This window comes from Typha latifolia, chromosome 1 (assembly GCF_019914945.1).
Source record: "Typha latifolia isolate L0001 chromosome 1, TyphaL0001v2, whole genome shotgun sequence".
NCBI classification, from domain to species: Eukaryota; Viridiplantae; Streptophyta; class Magnoliopsida; order Poales; family Typhaceae; genus Typha; species Typha latifolia.
The window spans coordinates 19,542,806-19,556,042 of NC_133086.1; the positions used below are offsets into that span (position 1 = coordinate 19,542,806).

Genomic DNA, 13,237 nt, shown 5'->3' on the forward strand with positions numbered 1-13,237 from the left:
TTTCACATAATCTAAAATAGAGTATTTTTATGTAGATACTGAAATCATAGGGTGTAAATCATAAAGAGTTCCCTTAATATCTCAACATAGACGGAGAGAGTTCCGACTTTCGAGGATATAGAGTGAGAAAAATATTATTTTTCTCAAAATAGAGAGAGAGAGAGAGAGAGATGGCAGTTGAAAAGAGGTGCAATGCATGACCTCTACGTGTCGAATATCTGTTTCTAAGCTTAGTCACGATGAAGTTTTTGGTGATTGATATGGGTCCTATCTGAGTTTGGAAAATAGATTTTGTTATCATCATGGTGCCACTGATATCCGTATCCTTATACTCGTCGTTGTATGTTTTATTAGTTTCTTTTCCAGTCTCCAGAGCTGATTGGGACTCATAATGATCATGAAGAAGTCGTCGGAAGCTAGACCTCTCTAGACTGGTGTCGCAGTTTGTTTGAGCAGCAATTGTTACTATATTTTGTGTGGTTTCTGAGCTTGGTATAGTGTCATTTCTTGTCGTGATGAAAATAACGTGTTCGATGGTGTGGAAGTGGAACACAAATCCTGAGACCACGTGAAGTGGAGTGGCTGCTCATAGGAAGGAAGTATAGTGCATGACAACAAGCGAACTATATTTGCCACGATATCGATATCTCAGAGTATCCATCCCGGCTACAATTCGTGTTCTTATATCTATAAAAGAAGGCAACATGCTTCGATATTTGAAAAGGTCAAAAAGTGAACGACATTTTTCTGGCATGAATAAATACCTACCCAGCTAATACCAAGTAGTAAGTAGTAGGGCCTGCCATAGTAATATTAAGAGTTAATTACATCATCAACACTTGCAACTATATTCGATTTGTATGAGAATCTCCTAAACTCTAATGTTACCATTCTATTTAGTGTACCGTCATTTAAATTATGTGCCTCAACTTACGTCATGTTAGATCTGGCTGTTGGGGGAGGATCTCATCAACGGGTTTGATTCGAGATCCTTGATAACGAAGGTAAACTCGAGGTCGTCGCTCAAGTCATCGTGGCCGTCGACTGCATCGCTGCAGTCACGATCCTAATGGACAGCTGATAGTGCGATTGATTGCCGTCATCCTCACCTTTGGCTTCTTGCAAGCTCGTTAATTGGGAAGCTTTTAAGATTGCTGACAAGGGAAGGGGGAGGAGGGGAAGGTTGGGGGAGATAAGGACTTAAAAAATTATATAAATCAGTTAAGACTTTTTCAGCAATTTACTATTTAATCTTATTTTGTTGATGAACTAGTTTACTTATTAGGAGTATAATTATCATTAAATGTTGACTGCTGTCATTAGCTGTTTCACTTCCCCTTTTGTAACCTAAAAAAGTATAGAAAGTCTCATAAAAATTAGATATAGTTCAGGGAGTATAACCATAATTAACCCTAACATTGATTACGTATATTAATACCAGTTTATATCTCAGCTACTAATTTATTTACAACAGTAGTATCAATCAATGAAAGACAAATTGTAGTAGTAGGGCCTACCATAGTAGCCAACGAGTGTAAGTGTGGGCCGTCTCATAATTAATTATGTAAAAAAAATATTAGTGGTGTGTATCAGAAAATTCTGATGGTATCGTAATGTATTAATTGTGCATCTGAAAATTTCGACATGAAATTTGAGCGTATGATCGAAGCCACCGAATAAACACACGAGTTGATGGATTGATGCTCATCTAACAATTTGCATCGTATCCCACAAGTTATATATATATATATATATATATATATATCTTTGAGCTCCAAGTAAAGTGTGATCGTGAGCCGAGCTATGGCCTGCTCTGCTTCCTGAGCCCAACTCTTTACGAGTTACGGTCTATTGCTTCCAGTCTTTTATAGCTTCCATGGTCAATTAAAATAATCTTTCAAAGCTGTATTTCTAATGTGCCTAATTAATGACGTTGCTCATTTTCGCATCTTAGCGAAGGTAAAATTTCGCTTGGATTTAGACCACTGTAACCATTAGAAATTAAATCGTCCCCCGGAGACATGCCTTGATTGGAGACGAAGGTTACCTGAGTAATAAGATAATATGACAGGAAATTACATTTCAAAGGCATGTAATAAGCAACACCAATTTCAGAGAGCAACTTCCAGTTCAAGGACATACGAGCTCTGAATCCACTGAAAAATACTAAGGCAAGTTTAACATATATTTCGCCTAGGCTGCAAAAGATATTACTCCAGAAATTATTTCTGGCAACTCAGGAGACACTTGCTGCTGCTAACCCCACATTTCAATTGCACCTCATGGTACTGTCCTTGATGCATGACTTATTGTAGTCAAGTTGCTCGGATGGCTTCTTTTCCTCCTCAAATCATGAGTAGCTGCTGCAATACGGCCTGCACACTGATACATGGACGTAGAAACAGAAGAGTGCTAAATGAGTTTTTATACCAAAAATTTCATGCCCATTTTTCGTTCAATTCATCTGCACGGTACCATTTAGTATGATAGAAATAGGAGTTGTAAGCATTTCAGGTGACACAAGAGAGTGAAATAATTTTTAGCCATGCTTATATAAGTGTAGGTCCTCAAGATGCCCCTTTTTACTCTTTTGCTTTTAACATTTCACTGATATTATGTTCTAGAAAATCTGTTATTAAATGTCTCTAATCTTCTTGTTTAACTCTTTTCGAAGTTTTATTTAAGAAAGATTATACGACATAAAACATATACCAATTTAGAAAAGGCAAGCACATCATACTTATTTACTTTAATATCTATATTAAATACTTTTGACAGTTTGGATAACAAAGCCATAACTCTCTTTGCAACTTGTCCAATCATTTTTTGTACCTGAATACTTATGTTAAGATCACCAGTAGAAAGTCTTGTTGACAAAAATGAGCTAAGCAAATCTCCACATGCTTTTAAGTTAAATACAGCAAGAAACCCTGTTCCTCCTTGATCAATTGACTTTAAGAAGCAATAGCATATAGAAAGTAGGACTGTTTCTGGTGCAAATTATACCTCAATATTGTTGACCATCTCCTCCACTTCCTTCTTTAGAGCTACTTGGCATTAACAGAGCAGACTCTGACAAGCCTTTATAACACTTGAAATGGGGAGAAAGGAGAGGAAGAAAATAATCACCAAGTTCTCTCTCAACTGGAGCACACAGTTTGGTATCCGATTGATGGGATACAGACAAAACTATAGATATAAAATACTATAGAGATAATGGGTGTAAACAAAAGGGTATCACATATCACATCCTATTACTCAGATTTTGAGTTCACAACCTATATACTGTGATCTAATTTACACGTATGTGCAAATATACTCATACTACTCATAAACGGGAAGGTTAGAAGGCACCAGATAAGAAGGCCTAGTTGTTGTTGTAGAAATAGTAATCGCATATACAGATGATAGTTGCAGCCCATTGGAGGAATACTTTTCATAAAAGTTCCAGCAAGATTGAAAAGATTATTTTATAAGAGTTCTAGAGGAGGAACGTTTTCATAAAAGTTCCCAGGAAGATTGAAAAGATTCTTTTATAAGAGTTCTAGAGGAGGAACGTTTTCATAAAAGTTCCCAGGAAGATTGGACGGCCAAATATGCATTTCATACCCTAAAGGAATCAGGAATCATGAATGTATCCATATAACTGGGGAAACCCATTAGAGCAAACATAGAAAGATACGATGGATGAGAAAACGAACGCAATTCGGTATGTAAATGCTTGTACCGATGAGCCCTTTCTCCCTTAATCTTAAGAAAAGAATAAATCAAAATCCATGTCGCAGTTATTAATTAAGCTTCATTAAGGAAACAAATATACACGTATATGCATCGCAATCGACTTATAACAACCCAAAGTAAGAAAAAAACCCCAAAAGATATAAATTGAGCAAATTAACGAGTAACCGAGAGGTGACCGGCCCCCAGCTCCGGAGAACAGCAGCTTCGGTCAGGACCGTCCGGTCGACAGGTCCTTCGTCCGCAGTGGGTCACTTTCTACGGCGGACGAAAGAGATCGCTGCTGGCCTTGCTCCGTCGAAGGGTGAACCTTGTGGCAGGTCGAGCCACAGGACGGTGAGCATAAGAGGGAACCCCTAAGGATGCCCTTAAGGACTCTGCCCCTCTTGGGGATGTACCTGGGGTGGGTCCCAATTGTGAGGTTACCGCGAGCTTCCGCCATTTGGGTCTTGGTAAGAAGGCAGTGAAGGTGATGACGGGACTCGCAGAGGGACTTGTGAGGAAGAACAGAGAGCGTTTGGTTCAATTGCTCTTCTCTCGCGGTTCTATATAGGGAGACAGAGAGATCGTATCACCGCTGAATAAGCTCCTCTGCCTCAAAGAAGTGGGAAAGTTGGGTCAATAGATGGCATGGGAACTGGGAAGGGCACGAGGTAAATGTACCAGGCAAAGGAGTGGAATCTACTAGTCTATGCGAGTCAAAGGCTGACCATCTCTTTGAACGGGTTTATAAATTTTGTTTTGGGGATTTTATATGCTGAAACAGAGAGAGAGAGAGAGAGAGAGAGAGAGAGAGAGAGAGAGAGAGAGAGAGAGAGAGAGGATTATCTAATTTTGTCCCGGGCAAGGTTTACGTAAACAGAGAGGTATATAATTTTTACTTTTACTTTCTTATTTCTTTTTTAACTTGACTTTCTTAACTATTCAAAATTATCAACCCCTTTATAGTGTTAAGAAAAACTACGGAAATGATTATTATGATCTAGAATGTCTACTCTCATTGCAAATATGTTCACTATCATCGGAGACCATTGCGGTGGAAATATGAATTAAGGGGTTATTAAAGGTTTATTAGCAATGGAATCAATGGTTGACTGATAGGATTGGATAGATTAGTTATGGTGGTTCAAGCGGTTAAATTTATATGCTAGGGTTTAGAAGGAACATGAGACAGAAGGAGAAGGGTAGAAAAGAAGAGCTTAAGAAGAGAGCATTTTGGTCAATAATAAGATCATATGCTAAACATGTGATAGATTGAGTGAAATTAAGAATTACCTATACGAGGAGGTTATAGTGTAAAGCGTAATTAACCATTAAAAATAAATAAAGTGTAAAAACATTACCAGAATGACTGAAAATTTTCAAAGAGTTGCTCAGAATGCATAAAGACGACCCACTAGAAACAGTGTAAACTGCGAAGAGATAATACGAGCTTCAATTACTAATTGCAAGAACAAATTATAATGTGAGAAAATGACATGTCAAAACACACCACATTGATAAATTTAATCTGTCTAAACTTTTAAGACCAAGAATATATTCTTTCTAATCCACCTTTGACCTCAACTTAAGAGTGAAGTAATCTCTAACCTGTTCACACGTCTAACTGTTCTGTTCAGCGTAAAAACCGTACATACTTCGAACTCAGCTAAGCCTTCTGCCGAACGCGTAGTGATGTCACCGGATTCTCTCTCGAAGTCTCGATCAACTACTGCTTGCCAAATAGGACCGCCGAAGTGTTCGTCACAATGCAATCTCTCTTCTCCCAAGTCGAGGAGGATGTACATGGATGGCATTGTTTGGCACCCCCTTGTATCTTTGCCAAGATTTGGCTACTCCGGACTTCGAGAGCGGAAACGGTTTGATATTTGGAGGAGAAACGCAATCTTCTTATTCCGCGAATTGACCATCTGAAAGCATCTCTCGACTCAAACAACCTTTTCCGCAGTGAGCAAGTCCAATCTTTTTGACGGCCCGTTTGGCGAGAGATGCTTGAGTGCTCGAATTGCCCACGAGCTTGCAGCTCCAGAAACCATGACTGTCACTGTGACTCACTCAGTACACGGTGTCTTGATTAGTGCGCAATTCTAACTCGTAATAACGGAAGAGAATCAAGGAATACAAGAGCAGAGGCTAGTAGCTACGAGCTATCTATAATTCTATATTACCATCTTTTCACTCATCAATGACCCATCGACAAATAACCGATCATGTACAGAGCGCATAAAAGACTAAAAAGGAATTCTGGAAAGGCCAGAGGTAATCTCTGCATTACAGACTTACAGTACGGAAGAACTATCCACGATTATGGGCATGGTAAGCAAGTATAGTAGTAGCAATAACATATTTCATGGCCTTCTTAAAGGATATTTTTAAGGAACAACCTTATGAAGCAAAAAGAGATCAATATGTAACGAGAAAGACCCTGTCTAAGTCCTAATTATTGTCAGATTATGATGAGCCCCGCCTTTATCTTGCATTCTTCTCTTTCTCTCATTTTTTTTTTAAAGTTTTCTATCTCCTTTTCTTTTCTTTCTTATTTCACTCACTCTCTCCAGTACGTTTTTTTATCTCCTCGTTCTGAATAATGCTGCCTCTAAGTTTTCCTTTTTATAGTTGAAAAAAATACAATAAAAGTCTAGGATAAGCATTCTAATATCTTAAAATATATCTAAAAATTTAAATTGATTCAATTCAAATCCTAAAATATAAAAGATAAACCAAAATCCTTCATTATCTAAATAATTATTATTATTTATTTATGTTACTGATTTATTACAAATAATAACCGCATAATTTCGTAAGAAAAGAGAACAGAACCTTAGAAAAGGTAACTATTTAATAGGTCAAAACACTAGCAAGATACCTGCTTAATTTTCTCCAATTCCAACTAATTACTGCACAACGAATTAATTGGCATACCAAACAAACCCAAACCAATAACAGTAAAGAGGAAGACAAATATAGACATAAGATAAAAGCCAGAGACAGATGCCCCTATATTTCTAAAGTAGTGAAAAAGACGGAGAAATTTAATCATATGCCGTGGAAATTAAAGACGGAGAAGATACTAAGACCCAATCAATCTTAATTCAGAAGTCCTGAAGTGAGGAACAGCACCGAAAGCCGCCGACCTCCATCATCCGTTCTTCTAGAGCTCCCTAATCCCGCGTAAATCCCTAATCCGTACATAAGCTTACCGTATTCTTATGACTCGCTTCCATCGACACAGCCATCCACGCCGTTCGATCAGTGGGGCCTCGACGTTATATAAACACGAATGGACGACAAAGATTTATTAAAGCAGTAAGCGCTCTTCCCCCTCCTCCAGCTCATCGTCACCGCCCGCCCGAAGGGCACGGGCGCACCTTCCCGCCGGTGCCGCGGGAAGCGGAGGAAGAGATCCCGGAGGATGCGCCTTAAGACATCCCCTCGCTTGGGGATATAACGTGGGTGAATCCCCGGCGAAGGGGGAGGGTTCCGCTTACGTCCGGTCCGTTCACTTCCGGCCATATATCGTACTTGAGACGGAGCTGGGGATCTGAGCTCAGAGGTTTTTGGGTACAAGTATCAGAATCCTAGCTTTTAAATAGTAATCGGTCGATTTCGTTTTTTTGTTTGGATGAAAAATTAGTCGAAATTTCGAGGAAGGAGGGAGAAAGGCAAGGAATTTTATGAGAATAACACGTGGACATGTGGAAGGAAAGGAAGAGAGGTGGTAGTGGTGCATGCGAAAGGTGAAGTGGTTTTGGGTGATAGCCGAAGAGCTTATTAATTACTTAGGCAGCCCACTGATTAATCTTTGTTTTATTTCGTAATTCGAGTATTTGAGTTTGTAAGGGTAGGAATTTTTCTAATCCGCGGGAAATGTTATGATCGATAAAACTTCCCCCCGTTCACATTGCAATTGGTTGGATACTTCTTGTTAGTTTCCGTTGCCGAATTAGAAGCATTGGGTGTTCGCAAATGAACAAGTTATTATGTTTGATTTGGTAGCCAGTTTGGGAAAACTGCTAATAGATTTATTTATTTATTTTGCGTAGAATTTAAGCTAAATTCGGCAGTTTCTGAGCTCTAAACTGCTTCTTGTAAGTCTGCTACACTTGTTACGGATAACTAACTTTCCGGGTCCTACCGTCGCTAGCGAAACGTAGGCGTACCGTCGTGTGAAAGGAGATCATAGGGTTAACTGGAAATTAGATTATAATTTTAAAATATATTAAAAAAATTGAGTCTTATTGGCGAGTCTACTATAGAGGTCATAAGTTACATTTCTATGTAAATATTTAGATTGATATTTAATATATTTTTACACTATAACTCTATATATTTTTTATCAGCACTCATTTTGGCTCTCTTTTTGAGAAAATTGATCTAATTTATATGTTAGAGAGCCCTAGCCTAATCATTTGTTAAAAGGAAAAATAAGAACTATGACTCAATTAGAATATATTAGTTAAAAAATTGATAAAAAGTAAGTCAAATTGCATTTAGCTTTCGTAGGATAGTAAATCTCTCAATTAGCACAAATTTTGAAATGAATAGTGTTCCAGTTAAATCTCACCGGAAAGGATTGGTCGGTTTGTATAGCATATGATTAACTCATGATGTAAAACACACTTATTTTGATCTCATCCTAGGATAACTATCCTCGTCATGGAATCAAATGGTATAAAGCTCAAACTAAGCTTTGCTTAAAAATAAAAACACTAAGCTTTGTTCCTTGTAGAGTTTCGAAGTTTCCGAGAAGTACGATCATAGATTCAGATACAGTCAACAAATGATGAAGGTTTGCCAGAGCTAGCCTCAAGAGGAGCCTCCATTTAGAGGCACCAAAACAAGAGAGAATTTTTGTTATAATATCTTATCCTTCGCATAATTGTTTAGAGAATACAAATCAACTTGAAGCCAAAGTATCCTTCACTAGTTGTTACTTAGCAGACCCCCTTGGTCTTCCCATCATATAAAGCTACACTCTTCTGCAATGGCTCCGCGTCTTGACTCACAATCTTCACTATTGGAGCATCCCGGATAGTATCTCCGGGCGACAATTCTATCGTGTATCTTATCGTAGGCATTGGTCTTCTAATCGCCGGATAAAGTTCATCCACTTCGATTCTTACGTGTGATAGAAACTTCTCAACTAATTGTCTCCCAAAATCCTCTCGAACCACAACTCTGAGAACTATCATGTGTTCAAGATTAGGTGGCAAAGTGTAAGCTGGGACTATCCAACCATATCTTCTCAATTTGTCGGATAGTTTGAAGGCTAGAGCTCTGTTTCCCTCCTTGAATGAGAAGGCCACCAATGGGACTCCTTTCCTCTTGGAGACGATATCGAAGCACCCAAAGTGCTCAAGTCCTTCTCGTAGAAGTTTCGCACTTTCCATGCAGTTCTTCATAACTTTTGTGTAGCCCTGCATGAAATGGACCTTGAATGTCGATTTTGATCTTAAATGAAAAGAAGTTACTTGTATGTAATGAAAGATTACCTCAAAACCCAACCTCAGGAACTGATAATATTGCGCAATTATATGGCTTGATCCTGCATTAAATTCAGGAGATGTTGTCAGATAATTAGTTAATTGACTAACTTTAGTTGCAAAAGTTTTCATACGAACCTTTGGAAAAGTTGAGAGTAAATGTGGGTTGATCAGCTCCAAGATAGTTGATGTGGAAGATTAGTTCATCTGGTAGATCTTCTTTGCTCCTCCAAATGACCCAACCAATTCCAGCATATACAAGGCCATATTTGTGCCCACTAACATTAATACTCTTCACTAATGGAAGGCGAAAATCCCATTCTAGGTCAGGATACAAGAATGGTGCAATGAATCCTCCACTAGCAGCATCCACATGAATTGGAGTATCCCACCTGCCATAAACTCAAAAAAGATGGCATGGGATTCATCATATATATATATATATATATATATATATATATACATATATGTATACTTTTTATTTTCAGAAAAAAAAAACTATTAATCTTTTTTATTTCGTTTGAGAAAACATAGAAAGTATGGATCATTCTTATATTCAAATGCTAAATAGTACCCTGTCTTCTTGTTCTTTTTGAAGAGGAGATCATTCAGATACTGGACATCTTCAAACTCCCCTGTCAATGTTGAGCCCAAGATTGTTGCCACACAGATGGTGTTCTCATCCACCATCTCCACAGCTTTCTCAGGATCCATCACATAGCACCCTTCCCTTAGCTTCACTTCTTTCAGTTCCACCTCGAAATATCTAGCAAATTTCTCCCAACAAACCTATACAAATGTTATAATCGAGAAGAATAGGGTTGTAAGCAATTCGAGATTGAATGGTAGACTATGGTGAGGCACTTTAATAAAAACACTCACCTGCACATTAGCCCCTGTAACAATGTTAGGCTTGTCGTAGGGCTTCCCTTCAGCCTTTCTCCTATTTTGCCACCTCCTCTTGAATGCCAAACCTGCAAGCATTATTGCTTCTGAAGAACCTACAGTTCCAACTCCAACTGCTGGTTCTTCCCCATTTAGAGGTGCGCGGAATAACCGCGCTATAATATTCACGCAACGGTTCTACGATGAAGAGATCGAAAAAATGCTAATATAATTAACTCTTTTTCCTTCAAAGTTTCAGTCATGTTATAAAATTATGAGGTAGTTAAAATTCTTGCCTGCAGCTCTGTGGTGACTGGATACTCATCCATATCGGCGTAATTCTTGTTTATGGCTTCGATCATTAGCTTATCGCATTCTGGCTCCATCCAAGTAGTCACAAATGATGCTAAGTTGAGCCTTGGGCTGCTATCTAACAGCAACTCGTCGTGAATTATCTGGTATGCCGCATCCTTTGAGATGGAATTCTTCGACAATTCATACCTGCAAAGATGCCTAAATTTAGCTAAGTTTATTGCAATTCTGCAAAAGAGACATGGAGATTGGAAGTAACCTTGGAATGGGGTCTTGTACATATCTGGAAGCAAAGACTGAGCTTAAGGAAAAGGAGCCTTCCTCTGGTTGTTCCACCTGGGCGAGAACCATGGCTTGGTGTAGTTTCAAGTCTTACACTTCTATAAGCTTTCTGGGTCTCATATATATATATATATAGGAAATATGGGTTAGATTCTTATGCTTTGCTTGGCTTTCTTCAGTGGGGCATTCTTTCCCTGGTCCTAGGATTTCCTTAATGTTTGAATTGAATTAAAGTAGATGCTTCGAGCCCTTTATTATATATATATATATATATAATATTCTAAGTGGCTAGATACTAGAATATGATACTCGATTCTATGTTATATTATATTATCTAACGAGCTATGAAAAAATAGATGATCATCAGAACTTTTATTAGTTACAACATTTTATATATTACCAAAACTAATTATTTACAAGTAATAAAAATGAAGAGGACAAGATTATTCTTTTTGTTCTTTAAAAAAAATAGCATATTCTCTTCTAAAAAGAAGGAAGTTATTAAGGGCAGATGTGTCATTTGATCATTTCAAAAGCGACCTTCTCCCTCTCGTCTCTCCTGAAGCGACGCCACTCTCCATTTAAAACCCCCGATTTTTTCTTGAAAGCGTTTACTGTTCTTTCTAAACCTCGTATTATTGGAATAGCGCTGCACTTATTCGAGGTACTATTCGAAAGATATCATTACTCTTCTTTGGTAGGGTTTTACGATAATTTTGTTCTCTTGGAAGTGAGTTCTTTCGTGGGTTCTTGTGATTCCGGTAAATGGAACTTATTTAAGTTTTTTTTAACCCTACATCTCTCTTGATAGATTTCAATCTGAAGAAATCTAGTCTCGGGAAGAACGCTCCGTCATCACCAATTCAGCAACCAACTTGGGTACTCCATTAGTGCTTTACTTGATTTTCCTTCCTTTTACATTTCTTGCAATATAGCCGATTAGGTAGTTGGTAATCTCCAATAAATGTGAGAACTTGAAGCATCCGGGGTTTCGGATCGCATGCAATTGTCACCGATTTAATCCATTTCGTCATCTGTGTCTCTGTTTGTGCTGAATATTTCGTGGATCTTATTATTGTTCTATTAAATTGGATTCGTATCTTGTTGATTTTCCTGAGATTTTGGTACCTTTGGATGATTTCCTGTTATCTTGTGCAGTTGGGTATTGCGGAATTGTTTCAGATATGAATGATCTCATGACAAAATCCTTCAGCAATTACGTAGAACTAAAGAAGCAGGTACTCAAGGACTTGGATGCCGAACCAGGGCCAGACCTCGAGGCAGGAGGGCTCACTCATGCAGAAGAAGAAAACCTTTCTCAGTTCTTTGAAGAGATTGGAGTAATCCAGTCTGAGATGGATGTTATCTCCGTTCTTCTTGTAGACCTCCAATTCTTGAATGAAGAGACCAAGTCTGCTCATAGCGCTAAGATTCTCCGAGGCCTGAGGGACCGGATGGATTCCGACATGGTTGCCATCCTCCGCAATGCCAAGATCATCAAAGCTAGGCTTGAAGTCATCGGGCGCTCTAACATTGCCAACCGCGCCTTATCAATGTGCTTCGCAGAAGGAAGCCCAGTGGATCGAACGAGAATTTCAGTGACAAATGGCATAAGAACCAAGCTCAGGGTAATGATGAATGGATTTCAGTCGCTGCGAGAGCAGATAGTTTCTGAGCACAGAGAGAGCCTGAAGAGAAGATACTTCAATGCAACAGGAGAGGCAGCAACGGAGGAAGTAATCGAACAGATGCTTTCAGGGGGCAATCAAGTGGAAGTGTTGGACAAAAAGAGCGAATTGGACTTGGAAATCATGGAGAGGAACAAGGCTGTGAGTGACATCCAGAGGAGCTTGATGCAGCTGCACCAAGTGTTTCTCGACATGGCGGTGATTGTGGAGGTGCAGGAAGAGAAGTTGAATGACATCGAGGAGAATGTGACCCGTGCAAGGGACTACATCAGTGGCGGTACTGATCGTCTCATCTCGGCCAAGGCTTTGAAGAGGAGAAAAAGGCATGGCACATTCTTGGTCTGTGTTTTGGTGCTGATTGTGCTGTTGGTTTGCCTGATTCCTATACTTGATGGTTCTTAAACATTCTTTTATGGATTTGGTGATTCCCTTCTCTGGGTGCTTTTGCAGTTTTTTCTGTTAATTTTGTACAGTCAACTAGTTCATATATTTTGAATCTGTCAGTGGCATCGGTGGATTTTGCTTAAAATTCCTTTGATCAATATTGTAAGTGTTGGTTTGGTTAGGAATGCACAGTTTTGGAAACTTTGAATGATATAACAAGGTTGTTCTTTTGGTTTTGAAGTACCTGACAATGATTTGCAAATCCTTGCATCTGTATTGTTTTTGTTGTCCAAAATCCTGTCATCACTGATTACTTGTGTCATTCTTAATCATGTACTGATGAACCTACTTTATTATACAGAGTTTTCTACATGTTCTTTGTACATAGTCAATGATGGAATTCGTTTGAAGAATCACATTATTGCTGGAATTAGTGAAAGAATCAATACAGCTTCATTTTTACCC

The 13,237-nt window shown here is 38.6% G+C and overlaps 2 protein-coding genes across 2 annotated transcripts; one reads left to right on the forward strand and one right to left on the reverse strand.

The window, feature by feature from the left end:
• Positions 1-8,586: 8,586 nt before the first annotated feature.
• LOC140802556 (glutamate decarboxylase 4-like) lies at positions 8,587-10,802 on the reverse strand. The gene is made up of 7 exons (XM_073158090.1): positions 10,678-10,802; positions 10,403-10,607; positions 10,104-10,304; positions 9,796-10,010; positions 9,360-9,613; positions 9,231-9,283; positions 8,587-9,155 (listed from the first exon to the last, which is right to left on the reverse strand). Exons 1-7 carry the CDS (start codon positions 10,767-10,769, stop codon positions 8,673-8,675), a joined length of 1,503 nt encoding a protein of 500 aa, XP_073014191.1. The 5' UTR covers positions 10,770-10,802; the 3' UTR covers positions 8,587-8,672.
• Positions 10,803-11,348: 546 nt separating this feature from the next.
• Positions 11,349-12,790, forward strand: LOC140795780 (syntaxin-112). The gene is made up of 2 exons (XM_073148593.1): positions 11,349-11,579; positions 11,859-12,790. Exon 2 carries the CDS (start codon positions 11,885-11,887, stop codon positions 12,788-12,790), a length of 906 nt encoding a protein of 301 aa, XP_073004694.1. The 5' UTR covers positions 11,349-11,579; positions 11,859-11,884.
• The last annotated feature ends 447 nt before the right edge of the window (positions 12,791-13,237 follow it).

Excerpts from the sequence above, each read along its gene's own strand:
- LOC140802556 (XM_073158090.1), bottom strand. The coding sequence starts at position 10,769 with ATGGTTCTCGCCCAGGTGGAACAACCAGAGGAAGGCTCCTTTTCCTTA. Across the intron at positions 10,608-10,677 it reads GTACAAGACCCCATTCCAAG|GTATGAATTGTCGAAGAATT; the intron begins GTTACTTCCAAT and ends GCATCTTTGCAG. Across the intron at positions 10,011-10,103 it reads TTACAGGGGCTAATGTGCAG|GTTTGTTGGGAGAAATTTGC; the intron begins GTGAGTGTTTTT and ends ACATTTGTATAG.
- LOC140795780 (XM_073148593.1), top strand. The coding sequence starts at position 11,885 with ATGAATGATCTCATGACAAAATCCTTCAGCAATTACGTAGAACTAAAG.